This window comes from Macaca nemestrina, chromosome 2 (assembly GCF_043159975.1).
Source record: "Macaca nemestrina isolate mMacNem1 chromosome 2, mMacNem.hap1, whole genome shotgun sequence".
In the NCBI taxonomy this organism is placed as follows: domain Eukaryota; kingdom Metazoa; phylum Chordata; class Mammalia; order Primates; family Cercopithecidae; genus Macaca; species Macaca nemestrina.
This window is the reverse complement of record NC_092126.1, coordinates 38,917,333-38,937,942: the sequence shown is the minus strand read 5'-3', so window position 1 is coordinate 38,937,942 and position 20,610 is coordinate 38,917,333. Positions and strand designations below refer to the sequence as shown.

At 39.8% G+C, this 20,610-nt stretch overlaps 1 protein-coding gene across 7 annotated transcripts in view; it reads left to right on the top strand.

Annotated features, from left to right (window-relative positions):
* LOC105469915 (STAG1 cohesin complex component) overlaps positions 1-20,610 on the top strand; it is a 404,557-nt gene that overhangs the window by 380,730 nt on the left and 3,217 nt on the right. For all 7 annotated transcript variants that reach the window (XM_011721505.2, XM_071090955.1, XM_071090954.1 and 4 more), the window contains 6 exons: positions 616-764; positions 2,076-2,204; positions 10,403-10,608; positions 16,049-16,223; positions 18,491-18,601; positions 19,456-19,570. In XM_011721505.2, coding sequence (XP_011719807.1) covers positions 616-764; positions 2,076-2,204; positions 10,403-10,608; positions 16,049-16,223; positions 18,491-18,601; positions 19,456-19,570 — 885 coding nt within the window. The remainder of the gene's footprint in view (positions 1-615; positions 765-2,075; positions 2,205-10,402; positions 10,609-16,048; positions 16,224-18,490; positions 18,602-19,455; positions 19,571-20,610) is intronic.

Sequence of the window (20,610 nt, the reverse complement as noted above, 5' to 3'; positions counted from 1 at the left end):
TAACAAAAAGAACAGATGTTTATAAATATATAGTGTACTTCTATAAATACATTTCTTTTTCCCATCTCAAAATACGTTCTTTTGGCCAGGTGTGGTGGCTCACGCCTGTAATCCCAGGACTTTGGGAGGCCAGGGCAGGCAGATCACTTGAGGACAGGAGTTTGAGACCAGCCTGGCCAAGATCTCTACTAAAAATGCGAAAAGTTAGATGGGCATGGTGGTACACGCCTATTATCCCAGCTACTCGGGAGGCTGAGGCATGAGAATCACTTGAACCCGGGATGTGGAGGTTGTAGTGAACTGAGATTGCACCACTGCACTCCAGCCTCCGTGACAGAGCAAGGCTCTCTCAATTAAAAAAGAATGTATTTTTTACATTATTATTAGAAACAAATTTCTGTCTGTATTTAATCACACCACTAGCATGAAAATTAACTCCAGCTATTAATAATAGACAATTTGTAGAAAGGGAACAGAGTAGCTAAAGTTCAATGCAAGGAGAGAAACCTTTCACCTTATACCTTTTACATATTTTTAAATTACCTATTCTGAAAATAAATAAAATTTTTAAAATTCTGAGCTATAGGTTTTTTCCTCTTTTTTTCTTTCTACCAGTTATTTAATGAACTTGTTCAAGAGCAAGGTCCCAACCTAGATAGGACATCTGCCCATGTCAGTGGCATTAAAGAACTGGCACGTCGCTTTGCCCTTACATTTGGATTGGACCAGATTAAGACACGAGAAGCAGTTGCCACACTTCACAAGTGAGTGAGATAAACACTTTGTTATACAGAATCTGGTTTACTTGAATTTTAATGAAATAACTGTTATTTGACCCATTTTTAAAGTGACAATTGATAGAATTTTAAGTTAGAATAACTTTAGAGATTATCTAGTTTAGAGATTCTCAACTGGGAGGACGTTTTTAATTTGAAACAACTTAAACCACCCATTTGTTCATCTTACAAAATATAGAAAGCAAAATTTAATAATATATTATTGTCTGGTCTGTCAGTAAGAAAACAGTGGGTTTGAGAGACTATACAGGCTGGGTGTGGTGGTTCACACCTGTAATCCCAGTGCTTTGGGAGCCCAAAGCAGGAGGATCATTTGGGGCCGGGAGTTCGAGACTAGCCTGGGCAATAGAGTAAGACCCTGTCTCCTACAAAAAATAAAAAAGAGCCAGGCATAGTGGCATGTGCCTGCAGTCCTAGCTACTTGGTAAGCTGAGCCAGGAGGATCACTTGAGACTGGGAGTTTGAGGTTATAGTGAGCTATGATTGTACCACTGCCCTCCAGCCTGGAAAACAGAGTGAGACCCTGTCTCTGAAAAAAGAATTACAGAATTATTTGTTAAGACCATACAAAATTGGTTCGGGGTTCATTATTGTGAAAACAGAAGTAACAGAAAACCTTTAGTAAATGCACACAGCTTGGTACCATTACCAGCTCCAAGAAGCAAATATTCTGGCAATCTATTAATAATTCTGTTTCCAGGGTATCTTGTTACCTCTAAAAACTACACATAGGGGGCTGGGTGCCTGTAGCTCACGCCTGTAATCCCAGCACTTTGGAAGGCCAAGGGAGGCCAATTGCTTGAGCCCAGGAGTTTGAGACCAGCCTGGGCAACATGGTGAAACCCCATCTCTACAAAAAATGCAAAAATTACCCAGGTGTGGTGGCACACACGTGTAGTCCCAGCTACTCGGGAGGCTGAGGTGGGAGAATCACCTGAGCCCAGGAAGTCAAGGCAGTGAGCCATGATAGCACCACTGCACTCCAACCTGGGCAACACAGTGAGACCTTGTCTCAAAAAAAAAAAAAAAAAATACACATAGGAATTTAGTTTTGTTGCTCTGTAGCTATTTTTTGTATGTTTTTCCCACCTTACAGTTTCGTACTATAAATATACACAAATATGTCCTATATATTCACATTAGTTTATTATTTGAATTTATCAGATTTTTCTACCTTTTGTGATGATTTTACTACCTTCACAAATATTTGTGTAATGTTAACCAATTGAGAGAACTACACTATCTGGATAAATAAGTTGATATTTTCTTTCACTTCAGGGATGGCATAGAGTTTGCATTTAAATACCAAAATCAGAAAGGACAAGAGTATCCACCTCCTAATCTGGCTTTTCTTGAAGTACTAAGTGAATTTTCTTCTAAACTTCTTCGACAGGACAAAAAGACGGTGTAAGTTGCACATTACAAGAGAAGTGGTTTTTATAATAACACTGTTGTAAATGTTTATTTTTTGAAAAATTTTTAATCATTTGGATATCTTTACTCTTGACAATTTAGGCTCTGATAGTTTAAGGAATTATACATTTTCCTTCAAGCATTTATATAGTAGTAATTTCACTGCTTATCTTTTAGTACCCTAGAATCTGCAACATGAAATTAAGCAGGTGGAAATTATTTCTTCTTATGTAGTTCAAAGATGTATGAACATTGGCTTAGCCGTTGTGTAACTCTTCCTTCTTTTATATTAATTTCATTTTAGTTTTATATTCTATTTGACTTGTTTCAAAAGACTGATTTTTTTCATATTTGCTTTTTTTGATTATTGATAACAGTTTAAAGAAATATATATGTAATTTCAAAAGAAAATCTTGATTGGGGAAGTTTTATTTAAAACCAAACCAGAAAACTTTTCTAGGCTGGGCACGGTGGCTCACACCTGTAATCCCGGCACTTTGGGAGGCTGAGGCAGGAGGATCACCTGAGGTCAGTAGTTTAAGACCAGCCTGGCCAACATGGGAAAACCCATCTCTATTAAAAATACAAAAACATTAGCTAGGCATGGTGGCGCGCACCTGTAATCCCAACTACTCAGGAGGCTGATGCGCAAGAACCGCTTGAACCTAAGCGGCAGAGGTTGCAGCAAGCTGTGGTCGTGCCACTCCACTCCAGCCTGGGCAATAGAGCAAGACTCTGTCTCAATAAAAAATTTAAAAAAAATTTTTTTTAGAGGATAATACTATAATGAATCCTAAATTTTATAAACTGATAAGACAGAGAGTCCTTTATAATATTCTAGCTGTGTGCAGTGATTCACGCCTGTAAGGAGGCTGAAGCAGGAGGATTGCTTGAGCCCAGGAATTCAAGACCAGTCCTGGCAACGTAGCAAGATCCCATCTCTATAAAAAATTTTAAAAATAACCAGGTGTGGTGTGTACCTGTAGTCCCAGCTACTTGGGAGGCTGAGATGGGAAAATCACTTGAACCCAGGAATTTGAGGCTGCAATGAGCTATGATTATGCCACTGCATTCCAGCCTGGGCGACAGTCTGGGGAGCCTGTCTCAATCAATTGATTTTTTAAAAAATAACAAGATTCTGAATAAATAGAATTTTGGAGAGACAGTTAATACTTATATGAATATAAGTGGTAGTTCTAAGTAAAGATGTTGATGTCATGTTAATCAGAAAATATTTATTAAGCGCCTAGTATGGTAAGCTCCTGTTGTAAAGCTTATGCTCTAATGCAGGGGGGGCACAGCATAAACAGGCAGATGGCCAGGCTCACTGGTTCCCACCTGGAATCCCAGCTATTCCGGACCTGAGGTGGGAGGATTGTTTGAGGGCAAAAGTTTGAGAGCAGCCTGGGCAAGATAGTGAGACTGTCTCTAAAAAAAAAAAAAAAAAAAAAAAAAAGCAGACAGGAGAGTTTCAGGCACTGAAATGGGGTAATGTGATAGACAGAGACAGGTGTTGAATATTAGTGAGAGTGGTTTGAAAACATTTTCAATACAGACATTTACAGCTATACATTTTCCTCTGAACATTACCTTAGCTGCATCTTGTAAGTTTTGATATGTTGCATTTCCATCTCAAAGTATTTTCTCTTTTCACTTATTTCTTTAACCTATTGGTTATTCAGGAGTATTTTGTTTAATTTTTATGTATTTCTGTATTTCCAGATTTTTTTTCTGTTACTGGTTTCTTCATTTCATTGTGGTCAGAGATCATGCATTGTATTACTTTAATCCTTTTAAATTTATTGAGACTTGTTTTATGGACCAACATATGGTCTTAGAGACTATTCCATATATCACTTGAGAAAGTGTGTTACCCTTCTGTTTTTGGTTGGAGTTTTTGTTCTGTAGATATGTGTTCCGTCTAATTAGCTTATAGTTTTGTTTATAGTGCTTTTCAGGTCTTCAGTGTTCTTGTTAATCTTTTTCTTAGTTGTCCTATTCATTTTTGAAAGTGAGATATTGAAGTCTCCAAATATTACTGTTGAATTTTCTATTTGTCCCTTCAGTTCTGTCAGTTTTTGCTTCATATATTTTCAGGCTCTCTTGTTAAGTATACATACTTTTTTTTTTTTTTTTTAAGACGGAGTCTCACTCTGATTCCCAGGCTGGAGTGCAATGGCTCAATCTTGGCTCACTGCAATCTCCGCCTCCTGGGTTCCAGCGATTCTTCTGTCTCAGCCTCCTGGGTAGCTGGGATTACAGGTGCACGCCACCACACCTGGCTAATTTTGTATTTTTAGTAGAGATGGGGTTTCACCATGTTGGCCAGGCTGGTCTTGAACTCTTGACCTCAAGTGATCTGCCCACCTCGGCCTCCAAAGTGCTGGGATTACAGGTGTGAGCCACCACACCTGGCCTGTATATACATTTTTAATTGTTACATCTTCCTGACCAATTGAGTCTTATTCTAAAGTGTCATTCTCTGTCTCTAAGACATTTTTGTGTCAGATTACTATAACCACGCTAGCTTTATTTTGACTACTGTTTTGCATGGTACACTTTTTTTTTTCCATCCTTTCACTTTCTGCCTTTGTAGCTTTTAATCTAAAGTGTGTTTCATGTAGACAGCAAATTGAATCATGTGTTTTTAAATTCAACCTGACATTCTCTAGTATTATACTTTTTGTTTTTTATGTATGTCTCCTGGGGTTTTTGTTTCTGTTTCTGTTTTTGTTTTTTGGGGGTAGGGGTTTGGTTCTCCTTTATTGCCTTCTTGTATTAAATGTATGTTTTCTAGTGTATCATACTAATTCCTTTAATTAATCTTTCATTGTATTTTTTTAGTTATGTTCCTAGTGGTCTTACCAGGCCTTACAATATACATGTTATCAAAATTTACTGGCCGGGTGCAGTGGCTCATGCCTATAATCCCAGCACTTTGGGAGGCTGAGGTGGGCAGATCACTTGAGGTCAAGAATTCAAGACCAACCTGGCCAACATGGTAAAACCCTGTCTCTACTAACAATACAAAAATTAGCCGGGCATGTTGGCACATGCCTGTAATCCGAGTTACTTGGGAGGCTAAGGTGAGAGAATTGCTTGAACCCCAGGGGGCAGAGGTTGCAGTAAGCCAATATCGTGCCACTGCACTCCACCCGGGATGATAGAGATTCCACCTCAACAAAACAAAATTTACCTAAGGTCTATCCTGGTTTATTCTAAGGAAATACAGAAACTTTAATTCTATATAAATCCATTTCCTTTCCTCCTTTTTTGGCTATTCTTGTTATACATGGTCCATCTATATATATTAGAAACCCAATAATAAACTGTTATAATTATACATGAGATAATCTTTTATAGAAACTGAGAAAAGAAAGGAAAGCAAGTATGTGTTTATAGAGTTTGTTATATTAATCTTTCTATTTACCATTTTTCTGGTTTTCTTCTTTTCTTCTTGTGGATTCGAATTGCTATCTAGTATCATTCCTATAATCAAATACAGCTTCTCTTTCACTCACTTTTGTGTTTATTGTCAAATATATTACATTTCTATGTTATTGACCCAACAATACAGTAATATACATATTGTTTTATATATTTGCTTTTTAAATCAGTTAAGAGAAAAGGGATACAAAATTTGTAATTATACTTCTATAACTACCTACAAATTACCTTTACTGGCACTCTTTGTTTTTTCATGTAAATTCAAATTACCCTGTGATGACATTTGGTTTCAGCTTGACTAACTTCTTTTAGTAGGCAGGTCTGACAGCAACAAATTCTCTCAGGGGTGGCTCATGCCTGTAAAACCAGCATTTTGGGAGGCTGAAGCAGGAAGATTGCTTGAGCCCAGGAGATTGAGGTTACAGTAGGCGATGTAAGATTCTCATTTGATAGTTTTTTACTTTCAACACTTTGACCATGTCATCCCGCTGCCTTCTGGCCGCCATTGTGAGCCAGGTGATAAGAATTAATCATTAATTTTATTGGATTTTCTTTGTATGTTGTGAATTACTTTTCTTTTACTACTTTCATGATTTTCTTTTTATCCTTGGCTTTTAGCATTTTTCCTATGATGAATCCATGTGTGAATCTTTTTGCATTTATCCTGTTTGGAGTTCATTGAACTTTTGGATGTATGAAATTATGTTTTTCATCAAACTGGGCAAGTTTTTAGCCATTATTTCTCCTAAATTTTTCTGCTTTTTCGTCTGCTATCTTGGTTACTCCCATTACACATATGTCAGTATATTTAATGGTATCCCATACTTCTCTCAGGCTCTGTTCATTTTTGTTTATTCTTTTTTCTCTCTCTTCTTCAGATGGCATAACCTCTTGATATATCATCAAATGTGGTGTTTCTTGCCTTTGTCAGCTCAGATCTACTGTCAAGCCACTATAGTACATTTTTAATTTTGATTATACTTTCAACTTAAGAATTTCCATTTGGTTCTTTTTTTAAATTCATATTCTTTATTTCATGAGATATATTGTCATCATACCAACTTTTAAGTAGATTTTCTTTAGTTCTTCAAACATACAGATGCTCCTGGATTTAAGATGGGGTTACATCCTAATACACCCCTCATAAGTTTAAAATATTGTAAGTCAAAAATGCATTTAATACAACTAATCTACCAAACATCACAGAATAATATAGCCTACCTTTAACATGCAGAATACTTACATTAGCCTATAGTTTGATAATATCATCTAACACGAAGCCTGTTTTATGATGAAATGTCAAATATACTATGAAATTTGTTGAATACTAAGTACAAAACAGAATGATTGCATGGGTACTCACCATTAAAGTACACAGCTTAAAAACACTATCATAAAGTTAAAAAAGAATCGTAATCAAACCATTGTAAGTTGGGGACTTTATTTATAATCATTGCTTTGAAATCTTTGTGGGCCAAGGTGCTGTTGCTTGTTCTTTTATCAGTGTATCTATCACATTTTCCTGTTTCTTTGTATGTCTCATAATTTTTTCTTAAAAACTGGACATTTGGCCAGCACTGTGGCTCACACCTGTAATCCCAGCACTTTGGGAGGCCGAGGCGGACTGATCACTTGAACTCACAAGTTCAAGACCAGCCTGGGCAACATGGCACAACCCTTTCTCTACAAAAATACAAAAATTAGCTGGGCATGGTGATGCATGCCTGTAGTCCCAGCTACTTGGGAGGCTGAGGTGGGAAGATGGCTTGAGCCTGAGAGGTGGAGGTTGCAGTGAGCCAAGGTTGTGCCACTGTACTCCAACCTAGGTGACCTTATCTCAAAATAATAAATAAATAAAAAGAACAAATGTTGCAAAAATGATATATTGTGAAATAATAATATAGCTACTCTTTACTAATTATCTGCCCCCTAGAGGTTGATATTATTTTTTCGTTGGTCATTTACTTGTTTAGTTACTTGGATGAACAAACTCTGAAATCTTTTTTCTCTGCCTTGAGCAACCTCTGATGTCTTTGCTTAGATCTTTTTTCCTTTGTTTTTATCATTTGTCTTGGCTGCTGAGGAGGTCACCCTTGGGTTAGCATAAGCCACTTACTGATCAAAGGTGCTTAAGCCCCTTAGCCAGTTAGATTTACCCTTTACTGTTGGATATGTGTATCGCTTGCAGGCTGCTTTCATAATTCAGGGTATTTACTTTTTTGACCCACATTTTAGGCCAGGGACTAGCAGCTTGGAAGATACCTCTCTGATTGTTCCTGAGAAAAGGCAGCCTTGGCTGTGCACAGTCTTCAGACGACCAGAGAAGCATATTATTTCATTTTTAAGCCTGGCCTCCTAGGAGTTGCTCCTGGGTGTAAGAATAGCTGTTTGTTCAGCCAGTGTTTGGTGAGAGGTTGTATTTAAACCACTTTTGCCAGTGAAGCTTCCTCCCTATGTTGATAGATCTGTATGTGGCTTGGGGAATGTTTCAAGTCTGCCTCATTCCCTTCCCTTGTTTGCCCATGAGTGAAGGCAGCGTAGGATATGTGCATAGCTTTCTCAACTCCCAGGACTTTTATTTTTTATTTTCTAAACCTGTTCCAAATATGCTTAATGGATAAACAGATGAACTCACAAAATTTGAAACCTATAAACAAAAGAAACGTTAAGCATAGCAATTACTTAAGCAGATCAATAACAATAAAATGTTGTCCTTCTTCCATATAAGAAGAAACATATGAAATGCCAGGTTAGCTCAGCAACCTATTAATAACCACCAAAGACTGGTGATAAAACATTCTTCCAGTGCTGTGATGATTTAAAAAAAAAAAAAAAAAAAAAACACAAACACAGTGGAGGATTTGGTAGCCTATGTTCAAATGAATCGAAGGGAGATACCGAAATTAAGAATCACTTGTTTTTTAGTTAAAAAAAAAAAAAAGGGAAAAAAATCCTTTTTTTTTTTTTTTTTTTTTTTTTTTTGAGACGGAGTCTCGCTCTGTAGCCCAGGCTGGAGTGCAGCGGCCGGATCTCAGCTCACTGCAAGCTCCGCCTCCTGGGTCCACGCCATTCTCCTGCCTCAGCCTCCTGAGTAGCTGGGACTACAGGCGCCCGCCACCTCGCCCGGCTAGTTTTTTTGTATTTTTTAGTAGAGACGGGGTTTCACCGTGTTAGCCAGGATGGTCTCAATCTCCTGACCTCGTGATCCACCCGTCTCGGCCTCCGAAAGTGCTGGGATTACAGGCTTGAGCCACCACGCCCGGCCCGGAAAAAATCCTTTAAAAAATAGTATAGATTTAAGGTGTATATATGATGTCTTGATATACATATAGGTTGTAAAATGATTACAACAGTCAGTTAGTTAACAAATCCACCTCCCAGGATTGACTGTGACACCAGGAAGGTTCTTGGCTCTTTCTCTGGTTTTCTCTGTGGAACTTCTGGGTGCTTTGCTCTGTCATTTGTTGCTGCTAGTGTCAGAGAACTACCAGCACCCTCTCATTTTCACTCCATCAAGAGCAGAGGATAGGTAACCCCTGGTTCTCAGCTTGCCCAAGGTTTGGAATCTCTCGACAGGGAGTTTGAGGTGGGGCATTCAGGGCCCCGATGTTCTCAGCCTGCTGTGCCCGGGGTAGCATTTTACCCCAGGGGTGGAGGCTAGGTGGGATAAAAGGAGCTTCATTTTACCTGGTTGCTGTTCAGAATAGAACTTATACAACACAGGGCTGGGAGGTGATGAGAAATGCAAATGGTATGCTTCTTTCTTTCAGGGTAGCCTGGGAACTAGAGAGAGAGGGAACCCCCATCTTGGCCACCTGTCTGGACTACATAGAGTTTCTAAAATATAGAGTTGTAGTGGCAGGGAGAAGGAAACAAGGGAAGGGAACAGGTTGTGGATCAAATGCTACAAACTTTTGCTGTGCTTACCAAAATGTATTAGATTCTCTCTTTTTTTTTTTTTTTTGAGATAGAGTCTCCAGACTATCACCCAGGCTGGAGTGCAGTGGGGTGGTCTTGGCTCACTGCAACCTCCGCCTCCCGGGTTCAAGCGATTCTCCTGCCTCAGCCTCCTGAGTAGCTGGGATTACAGGTGCGTGCCACCATGCCCGGCTAATTTTTTTTGTAGGGACTGGGTTTTGCCATGTTGGCCAGGTTGATGTCAAACTCCTGACCTCAAGTGATCCACCCACCTCAGCCTCTCAGAGTGCTGGGATTACAGGCATGAGCCACTGTGCCTGGCCAGATTTTCTTGAATAAATTTTTCTCCATTTGCTGTATGCCCTTAAGAGAATTGGCAAAGACTTTAAATTATTGTATTTTGTAAATTTTACTAGTTAAAAGGTTGTTTTCCTGGAAAGAGGGCATGCCAGCCTCCTTACTCCACCATCTTAGAAATCCTGCTTTGGCTTGAACACTTTATGAGAAAACTCAATAATCTTTTTGAGCTAAACTTCTGATTTTTTTTTTAACATTGGTGTTTAAAAGCAAAGGAAGAAATATGGGAAAGACCATACATACATACATACCCTTAGGTAATATACTCTCTTGCTTTAAAGTATCCCAAGAATATGTGAAACAAAACTTTCTCGGTCCCTCTCTTTCCAAAGGTGACCACTGTTAATAATTTAACGTGTGTCCTTAGGTATTCTTCAGAACCTGCAGAGAGAGAGCCTCAGATTAAGAAAAAGTGAGTGATGTATGAACTGCTTCCATGAAAATCACTGCTGTTTCTATTGTGTTTCTAGTCACTCATACCTAGAGAAATTCCTTACCGAGCAGATGATGGAAAGGAGGGAAGATGTATGGCTTCCACTCATCTCCTATAGAAATTCATTAGTCACTGGGGGTGAAGATGATAGAATGTCTGTGAACAGTGGAAGTAGCAGCAGCAAAACCTCATCAGTAAGGAATAAGAAAGGACGACCTCCACTTCATAAAAAACGAGTAGAAGGTAAGTCTGCCTTTACACTATAAGAAACAATTTGCCTGGTTTTAAAGAGAAAAAGTAGCAAATAATCTTTTGAAGCAAGATAATAGTATCAGGCACATGATTTCCTTGTATATTTGATTCACAATGAGATGTTAAGGCAAAAAGATTGGAACAGACAAAGTAAGACAGAAAAGCGTCAAGGAAAAAGAAGTTGAGGAAGCGTGGAGCATAAAGGAAGAGAGACCAAAAGAGGAAACAATTAGCTAGGTCTATAAAATCAATCCCTATACTATATGCCTCTAATACATTAAAATATAAAGTAAGATAGTCACAATGCTATTCTATTAAAATTCTTCCTAATATAGGTGAGATACAGGTAATTTGAGGGTAGATTTCTGCAGCAAATTGAATATACCAGAATAGTTTTCCAGTTCTACCACTTGGTTGGAACAATAAGACAGTGATGGCCTCCAGGTATGATGGCTCACACCTGTAATCCCAGTTACTCAGGGGAAGGAAGGAGGATCAGGAAATTAAGGCCAGAAATTTGAGACCAGCCTGGGAAACACAGCAGGACTCTCATCTGTAAGAAAAAAAAATGTTTTTAATTGGTGGCATGCACCTGTAATCCCAGCTACTTGGGAAGCTAATGTGGGAGAATCACTTGAGCCCAGAAGTTTGAGGTTGCAGTGAGCTATGATCATGCCACTGCACTCCAGCCTGGGTGACAGAGCAAGACTCCCATCATTTAATTTTTTTAAAAGGCAGTAATGGCTAAATCTGGTTTTATAACCCTCTTGGACTGTGGGGAATGGGAAATTAAATTGTCATGAAAATCTGATCAGTAGTAGATATTCCTATATGTAAAAATAAATAAATAAATAAAAATTGCTCTATTAAAACAAAACATTCCTGTTAAAATTACTAAGAGAAGCCTCAAAGTAAAAATGCTTGTTTTCTCAAATAATCTTCCCCCTTCTCCATGCTTGTAATAAATTTTCTCCAAACCAAGAGGAGGGCTGTGATCTGAGTCCTCTCTCTTGTTCTTTTTATAACTTATCTTTCAGCATCTTACCTGTGCTGCCTAAAAAAATGACTCACTAATAAAGGTTTTGCTAAACTCTATGGCAAAATTAATTAGAATTTAAATCTAATGATTCTTTTCATCACTGGGGAGACAGTATTGACTATTGATGAGGAGTTCAAATTCTAACATCAGAGTTCCAGAATTCAGACCTGGCCTTCTCATTATCAGCTATGCAACCTTTGAGCATATTACTTAACCTCTCTAAGTTTCAATCATTCATCAAATGAAGGATGAGCAGAGTATTTATCCTGTCAGTTCCTGTGAATATTAGAAACTACAAATAAACCACTTAGTACACACACAGTACTGAGCACAGTGCTTGGCACATAGGTAGCATTCAATAAATTATCTGAACATTATTGTATAGTAATGCCTCATATCTAGCATCAATCAGTAAATTAGGCAGCATCTGTATTTCTTTTCTTTTTTTAACCTTTGAGTTTTCAAAGCACCTATATTTCAAAAGGAATAAAAGAATTAATATAAATGTTACTGTTCAAGTTTAACAAAATCTCCACAAAGTTTAAGATTTCCTTTCAAATTACAGCTTTGGGACTTAAACTCTTTTTTAAAAGTCCAGAGAAAGAAAATATAAAATCTTGTCTTTGTACTGTAGGATCCTGGACTTTTCTCTAAAGAATGACTACAGGCATTTCTTTTTTTTTATTTTTTTTATTTTTTATTTTTTTTTTTGAGACAGGGTCTCCCTCTATCACCCAGGCTGGAATGCAGTGGCGTGATCTTGGTTCACTGCAACCTTCACTTCCCAGGTTCAAGCAATTCTCCTGCCTCAGCCTCCCAAGTATCTGGGATTACAGGCACCCACCACCATGCCTAGCTAATTTTTGTATTTTTAGTAGAGACAGGGGTTCACCCTGTTGGCCAGGCTGGTCTCGAACTCCTGACCTCAAGTGATCCACCCACCCTGGCTTCTCAAAGTGCTGGGATTATAGGCGGGAGCCACTGCACCTGGCCTTTTTTTTTAATGAGACAGGGTTTCACTCTGTCACCCAGGCTGGAGTCTTGTCCCTGGCTCAAGCAATCCTCCCACTTCAGCCCTCAAACCTCCCTGGCTCAAGCCCCAAAACCTCCCTGGCTCAAGCAATCCTCCCACTTCAGCCCCCAAGTAGCTGGGACTACACGCATGTGCCACCACACCCAGCTAATTTTTGTATTTTTTGTAGAGACAGGGTTTCACCTTGTTGCCCAGACTGGTTTTAAACTCCTGGACTCAAGCGATCCATATGCCTCAGTGTCCCAAAGTGCTAGGATTACAGGCATGAGCCATTGCGTCTAGCCATTCTTCAATGTAATATTCTTATTAGCCAACATTCATCAAATTTTTGCTATGTACTAGGAATATGTTTTAACATGCATTATATCATTTAATCATTTATTTGACTTATATTTGTAAAGCACTTAAGTCAGTCTCTGGCATAAGTGTATAAATGTCTTATAAGTCAACACTATTATCTAAATTTTTCACAAAAGAAACTAAAGCTTAGAGATTTTAACTATCCATAATGTTCACTAATGGTACAGTCAATATTATTTTCAAGATTAAGAGAAGCTTATATGGAACCAGATAACCTAATTTGTTTAAATTACAAAAAAGAAAACTTTGTCAATTTGAGATTTACAAAATGACTAAGATGGGTTGCATGCACAAAACCCTTAGGCTGCAGAGTTTCATCCTTCAGAGATGAAAATGAGAAAGTATTAAAAGAAATATTTTCATTGAGTAATCTTTAAAGGATTAGAAGTATCTATTTCTATTTAAGATGAATGAGTTCTCCCTGGAGTTATCAATTCATTCAGTAAGTTTCTACCAAGTGCCTTCCTAGGAACTGTGCTAAGTACTACAGATTAGGTATTAATATACTGTGAGTGCACATAGGAGGAGAGAGAACAGAAACAGGCTGTTCGATTTCACCATGGTCAATGCTCTGATGTGCCAAACACAGGAGGTTCTGGGAACATATAGGCAGTGACCAAACTTTTGAATATAGGAAGATTTTCTGGAAAAGATGACATGTAGTAGACAGCTGACAGTTGAGTTTACCAGGTTCAGAACCTAAGTGATAATAATCTTTTTATCATAAAATTTTAAGTGTGGTAGAGAATAAAAGTTCTGAATTAAATGTTGAATGAAATGTGTTATGAATAGAAGATGATGAAATGTGTCTTTGTTAACTAAGAAGAGATTGAGTAGTGAGCTTCAGATCATAGGAATTACTTTAACCAAGACAATGGGTAGGTATTTCCAGGCACAGAAAAGCCAATCTAGAATGTACATGTCTAACAAAATATCAGAAACCTGAGAAATACAAGGAGAAACAGGATGCTCGATGGCAAAGGAGGAGCCTAACACACACATCTCTGAGACTTAAGGAGAGGAAAAGCAGTGGGATTCATACTATGTATTGGGATTAAAATTCTTCAGAAGGAAAACCAAAGCAGTAATACTTTTTAAGAAGCCTTATATTAGAATAATGTAGGTTTTTTTTTTGTTTTTTGTTTTTTGTTTTGAGATGGAGTCTTGCTCTGTCGCCCAGGCTGGAGTGCAGTGGCGCGATCTCCACTCACTGCAAACTCCGGGTTCACGCCATTCTCCTGCCTCAGCCTCCCGTGTAGCTGGGACTACAGGCGCCCACCACCGCGCCCGGCTAATTTTTGTATTTTTGGTAGAGACGGGGTTTCACCGTGTTAGCCAGGATGGTCTCAATCTCCTGACCTCGTGATCCGCCCATCTTGGCCTCCCAAAGTGCTGGGATTACAGGCGTGAGCCACTGCGCCCAGCCTAGAAATTTTATAGGTAGAAACTTGACCGGGCATAGTAGGTCATGCCCTTAATTCCAGCACTTTGGGAGATGGGTGGATTGCTTGAGTTCAGGAGTTTGAGATCAGCCTAGGCAACATAGCAAAGCCCCATCTCAAAAAAAAAAAAAATTGGTAATATTTTATCAGGATAGTTTATAAATAATGCTTTAATCTGCTCAAATCTTTATAAACCATCTTAGCCGGTGGCTTACGCCTATAATGCCAGCATTCTGGGAGGTCGAGGTGGGCTGATTACTTGAGGTCAGGAGTTCCAGATCAGCCTGGCCAACATGGTGAAACCCATCTCTACTAAAAATACAAAAATTAGCTGGGCATGGCAGCAGATGCCCGTAATCCCAGCTACTTGGGAGGCTGAGGCAGGAGAATCACTTAAACTTGGGAGGCGGAGGTTGAAGTGAGCCCAGGTCGTGCCACTGCACTACAGCGTGCGACAGAGTGAGAGTCTGTCTCAAAAAAAAAGATCTTTATAAACCGTTTTCATAAGTTCTGAAGGAAAAACAGTTCCTAGCCCCTGGAAAACTTAAGTTTTACAGAGACAGTTAAAAACACATGACAAATTACATACCTGCTAATACAGGATAGTATATAATTAAGTCGTAAGTGAGTAAGAATGTATTTCCTCTAGAAATTAAAAGAGAAGCCTGGGTGTGTTGGCTTATGCCTGTAATCTCAGCAGTTTGGGAGGCCAAGGCGGGCGGATCACCTGAGGTCAGGAGTTCAAGACCAGCCTAGCCAACATAGTGATACCCTGTCTCTACTAAAAATACAAAAATGAGCCAGGCGTGGTAGTAGTCACCTGTAATCCCAGCTACTCGAGAGGCTGAGTCAGGAGAACTGCTTGAACCTGAGGGCGAAGGTTGCAGTGAGCCAAGATCACGCCACTGCACTCCAGCCTGGGCGACAGAGCGAGACTCCATCTTAAAAAAGAGAGAAAAAAAATGTTAAGTGGGGGATTGGGTGGGGGTAATCAGGGAAGGCTTCCCTGAAGGACACAGAGGCATGAAAATGGTGAACCTCTCAACCCATCTCCATATGTATAACCTGGCAAGAAGTTATTGACCAGTGTCTAGTTATACAGGGGGATTTGCTTATTTCTCCACAAAAGCCAGTCAGATTTTAATTGCTACTGCCTGAGACCCCTGTGAGGCCCAGGAAATAGGCCCTTTATTGCTTGAGCAAACTCTGGCTGGCTGCAATCTTCCCCTTCTAGGATGAATGAATCTTGAGAGATGGAGGGACTTAAAGAGATGATGATGTGATGATAGCTAACATTCAGTGGTTACATACATTACCTCATTTAGTCCCTACAACTTCGTGAGGTTAGGTAATGATGTCCCCATTGTATATATGAGAAAACTCAACTTTGGAAGTTTAATGACTTGTACAGAGTCATTAAAGTCATAGAAGTCAGTGGTGGAACTGAGATTTAAAGTAGGCAGTCTAACTGCATAGCCACACTCTTCACAAGTCTGTGCTATAACTGCCACCAGAGTTCACCCACAACATTCTGTGACCTTAACTGGAATTTTACAGATGAGAGTCTGGATAACACATGGCTAAACAGGACTGACACCATGATTCAGACCCCTGGCCCCCTGCCAGCACCACAACTCACGTCCACTGTACTGCGGGAGAACAGCCGGCCCATGGGAGACCAGATTCAAGAACCTGAGTCTGAACATGGTTCTGAACCAGACTTTTTACACAAGTAAGTAGCAAAAATTTGTCTTCTTGGCAAAAAACCTTTAAAGAAAGTAAAACTATTTAAGAAAAACTTTATTTGTTCATCAGAACATATTGCTGGTCACTTCATGATAAAAGAAGCCAGAAACAGAGGGTAAAAACCTTATGTGAGAAGAGCTATACAAAATCTGCAAACATTGTTGAAGATATCAGTTCCTGGAAGTTCACAGACCTTTAAATGTATGGTGTCTCACCAAGTGCTAATTTCAGTTAGCATTTGCATTTTCATTGGGCAGGTCTGTTTCTTCTCAGGGACTTGCCAAGAAATGCAGGTTACTTCCTAGGCAAGAAAACCTGTAAGAGCCTATGTTGTCAGTAGTCTGAACACCAAATAGACTATATGACCTTTATCATCCATTTAATTAATATTTTGTCTTGTTACATTTATATTTTAAACTCAAACTTCTCATGGATTAAGAATTTTTAAGATCTTACTTGATAAATTCTGAGAATAGTTGCCCTCAAAGAGAGAATCAAGGTCTTACCTTTTCTCCATGCTAGTAATTAAAATGTTTTCTAGTAGACAGGCCTCTGCAAATTGTAGAGAAAGCAGAGGGTGATGGTGTGTTTTGCTTATAAAAATCTTTTTTTGTTTTCCATCCAACTTTGAAATTCTCTGAGCTCCTAACTTATGTTTCTGTGTATGGTGGGGTAATGCTGTGAATTACTCTGATGGATAAGAGGGAGAACTCTCACTTGTACTCAACAAATTTAGTTAGGTTGAAAATGAAAGAGACAGTGTTAGAAGTATCAAATCCTGGCTTTTCATAAGACCCCTTTGCTCTAAGGGATCAGCCTGCAAACCCAAGAGGATACTCACTGTCACCCATGGTATAACTGGGCTTTCTTGTGCTGCCAAGTATCCTAGAAGGTGGTTTGCCTTATAGCAAGCATCCCAAGATGGGTGAGCTAACCAATATCCCCACCCCTCTTCCTACAGGGTGGGTTTCTCCTTATTTTAGCAGCCTGCCTTGCCTCTCTGACCTTACCATTTGTCAGTCGCTGTGGCTGTGGTCTGCCTTCTTTTCCCTGCTCCAGGTTTATAGGTTTAATCAAGGTGGTGGCCCCACATGATATAAAGACAGCTTAGAAACAAGTTCATGTGACAGTTTGTATTGGCTAAAAAATCACTAAAGTTTCCTGGCTGGGCATGGTGGCACATGCCTGTGATCCCAACTATTCAGGAGACCAAGGAATGAGAATTGCTTGAACTCGGGAGGCAGACATTGCAGTGAGCCAAAATCGCGCCACTGCACTGCAGCCTGGGTGACACAGACTCTGTCTCAACACCACCACAAAAGAGAATTAGCCAGGCATGGTGGTGCATGCCTGTGGTCCCAGCTACTTGGGAGGCTGAGGTCAGAGCATCACTGGAGCCTGGGAGCCAGAGGTTGTAGGGAGCCAAGATCATGCCACTGCACTCCAGCCTGGGTGACAAGAGTGAGACCCTGTCTTAAAAAAAGATTCCTGGCCGGGCGCGGTGGCTCATGCCTGTAATCCCAGCACTTTGGGAGGCCGAGGTGAGTGGATCACAAGGTCAGGAGATAAAGGCCATCCTAGCTAACACGGTGCAACCCTGTCTCTACTAAAAATACAAAAAATTAGCTGGGCGTGGTGGTGGGCACCTGTAGTCCCAGCTACTCTGGAGGCTGAGACAGAAGCAGCCCTTGAACCGGGGAGGCGGAGGTTGCAGTGAGCCAAGATTGCGCCCCTGCACTCCAGCCTGCATGACGGAGCAAGACTCCATCTCAAAAAAAAAAAAATCCTTAGAGGCATATTTACACACACTTCCATGTGCCAGTAAGTTTAGAGTACAAGTGCAGATTTGACTCCATAAAGACTGAGGAAAAGCTGCTATATTCTTCCTTGTTGAATTCTGGAGAACTTTCCGCTGCCAAGCCAACATAATTTGTTAGTTAGGGGTCTGCTGTCCAGCTAGGTACACCTGTGAGTGGGGCACCAGCCCAAGACAGAGGTCTTGAGAGCCCTTGTTTGGCAGAGATTTGGTTGATAGTTTAAGCATCTAACAGTTAGCCTCAGCCAGCTTCTCTTGGAGACTTACAGATATCTTTGGGCAACTTACTGCCTTTTTAATAAAAAGGCACCAGAATAAATCCAACTAATTCCTACTACATGAGATTAAGTAAACCTACCTTGGCTTTCTTAGCATGGGCCTCATTAGCTAAATTCATCATCTGCTGCTACAAAATTAATAATAGTACCCTCTCTTAGTCCTCAGATGCAGATCTCTTGGTTAGGCCAGCCGAAGTTAGAAGACTTAAATCGGAAGGACAGAACAGGAATGAACTACATGAAAGTGAGAACTGGAGTGAGGCATGCTGTGTAAGTGTTACATTGAGTGTCACAAGAACATAACTATGTGATGCCCATCATTTTGTGAAATGACTTGGGTATCTTTGATGTTCGGTCTTAGGAGTTAAAATTACAATTCGTGATATGCTATGCAGCATAGGATAGGAAAGGAGGACGTGAGTTCTTCACACTTTCAGCATTTAAATCCTAACTTTGCCACTTGGCAGCTGCATGGCCTTGGGCAAGCTCTAAAACATCTGTGCTGGCTACGCGTGGTGGCTCTGCCTGTAATCCCAGTACTTTGGGAGGCAGAGGCAGGCAGATCACTTGAGGTCAGGAGTTCAAGACCAGCCTGGCCAACATGGTGAAACCCCGTCTCTACTAAAAATACAAAAAATTAGCCGAGCATGGTGGCGGGCACCTGTAATCCCAGCTACTTGGGAGGCTGAGGGAGGAGAATCGCTTAAATCCAGGAGGTGGAGGTTGCAGTGAGTCGAGATCACGCCACTGCATTCCAACCTGGGCAACAGAGCAACACTCCATCTCAAAAAAAAAAAAAAAAAAAAAAATTCTGTGCTTCAGATTCCTCATTTGTAAAATTGGGATAATAGTACCAATAAGAATTTTAGGGTAATTGACACATAGCTAAATATTAACAACCATTATTATTGAATTGTACTTCCTTTTGATGTGTGAGATGAAATCTTGAATGAACCAAAGGAATGATTCTTAATTGTCTTGGAGTTCATTATAATTTGTGTAGTCTGTAGGTCATGATTGGAAGGTGTACTTCAGTTGGTTAGAGTAACTTTCATCTGAGAAACAGCCAGGATTCCAAATGGTGGAGTCTAATGAGCTTTCTGACAATACCTTTTTCTTACCAGTCGGGGTCTAATGGAGGAAGATGCTGAGCCCATCTTTGAAGATGTGATGATGTCATCCCGAAGCCAGTTAGAAGATATGAATGAAGAATTTGAGGACACCATGGTTATTGATCTGGTAGAGAAATCCACTATATTTTTCTTTTGTTAAAATATGTGGGGGCATTGGTGTAAGATGACCCTCTTAGGTTGGGCACGGTGGCTCACGCCTGTAATCCCAGCAGTTTGAGAGACTGAGGTGGGTGGATCATCTGAAGTCGGGAGTTCAAGACCAGCCTGACCAATATGGAGAAATCCCGTCTCTACTAAAAATACAAAATTAGCCAGGCGTGGTGGCACATGCCCATAATCCCAGCTACTCGGGAGGCTGAGGTTGCAGTGAGCCGAGATTGTGCCATTGCACTCTAGCCTGGGCAACAAGAGTGAAACTCCGTCTCAAAAAAACAAACAAAAATTATCCTCTTATTTTCAGAATTCTGGGAGGAAGGGTGAGGCGAGGAGGAGGTAACATTGACCAAAAACAGTGGGCATTTGGATGAGCTTGGGTGTTTTTCAAGCCTGCTTTCAAAGCAGTCATATTTTAAATTCTGATACTAACAGAAACTGGTTCTTTCTTTTTACCTTCTTCGAAGAGAGCTCATACTAGATCTGTCTTTCAGCATCACATGTGTATCTGGCCTCTTGTGCTTTAAATTTGAGCCTGACAAAAATCTGCAGTGCTTCAGCGTAACAAAATGCCGAATATGGGACTTAATTTGTTCAGTATGAGAAGACATGTTTGAGATATGGACTAACCATAGGTGATACTAAGAACTTATTTTTACAGGAATAGTAATGAATGGTGGTTATGTTTTTTTCAAAAGTTCTCATCAGTTATAGACAACACATTGAAGTAGTTATAGGCAAAATTACATAGGAAAGGAAAAACAGTGAGACTCAGTGGAATAAGACTGGCCACATGTTTGACAGTTTTTGAAACTGGGTAATGGGTACATAGAAATTCATCATGCTGCTTTTTCTGTGTATTTTCTAAGGCTGCCATAATAAATACCACAGACTGAGTGGTTTAAACAAATTTTTATTCATTCATTTATTTATTTATTTATTTATAGATGGAGTCTCGCTGTGTCACCAGGCTGTAGTGCAGTGCTGGGATCT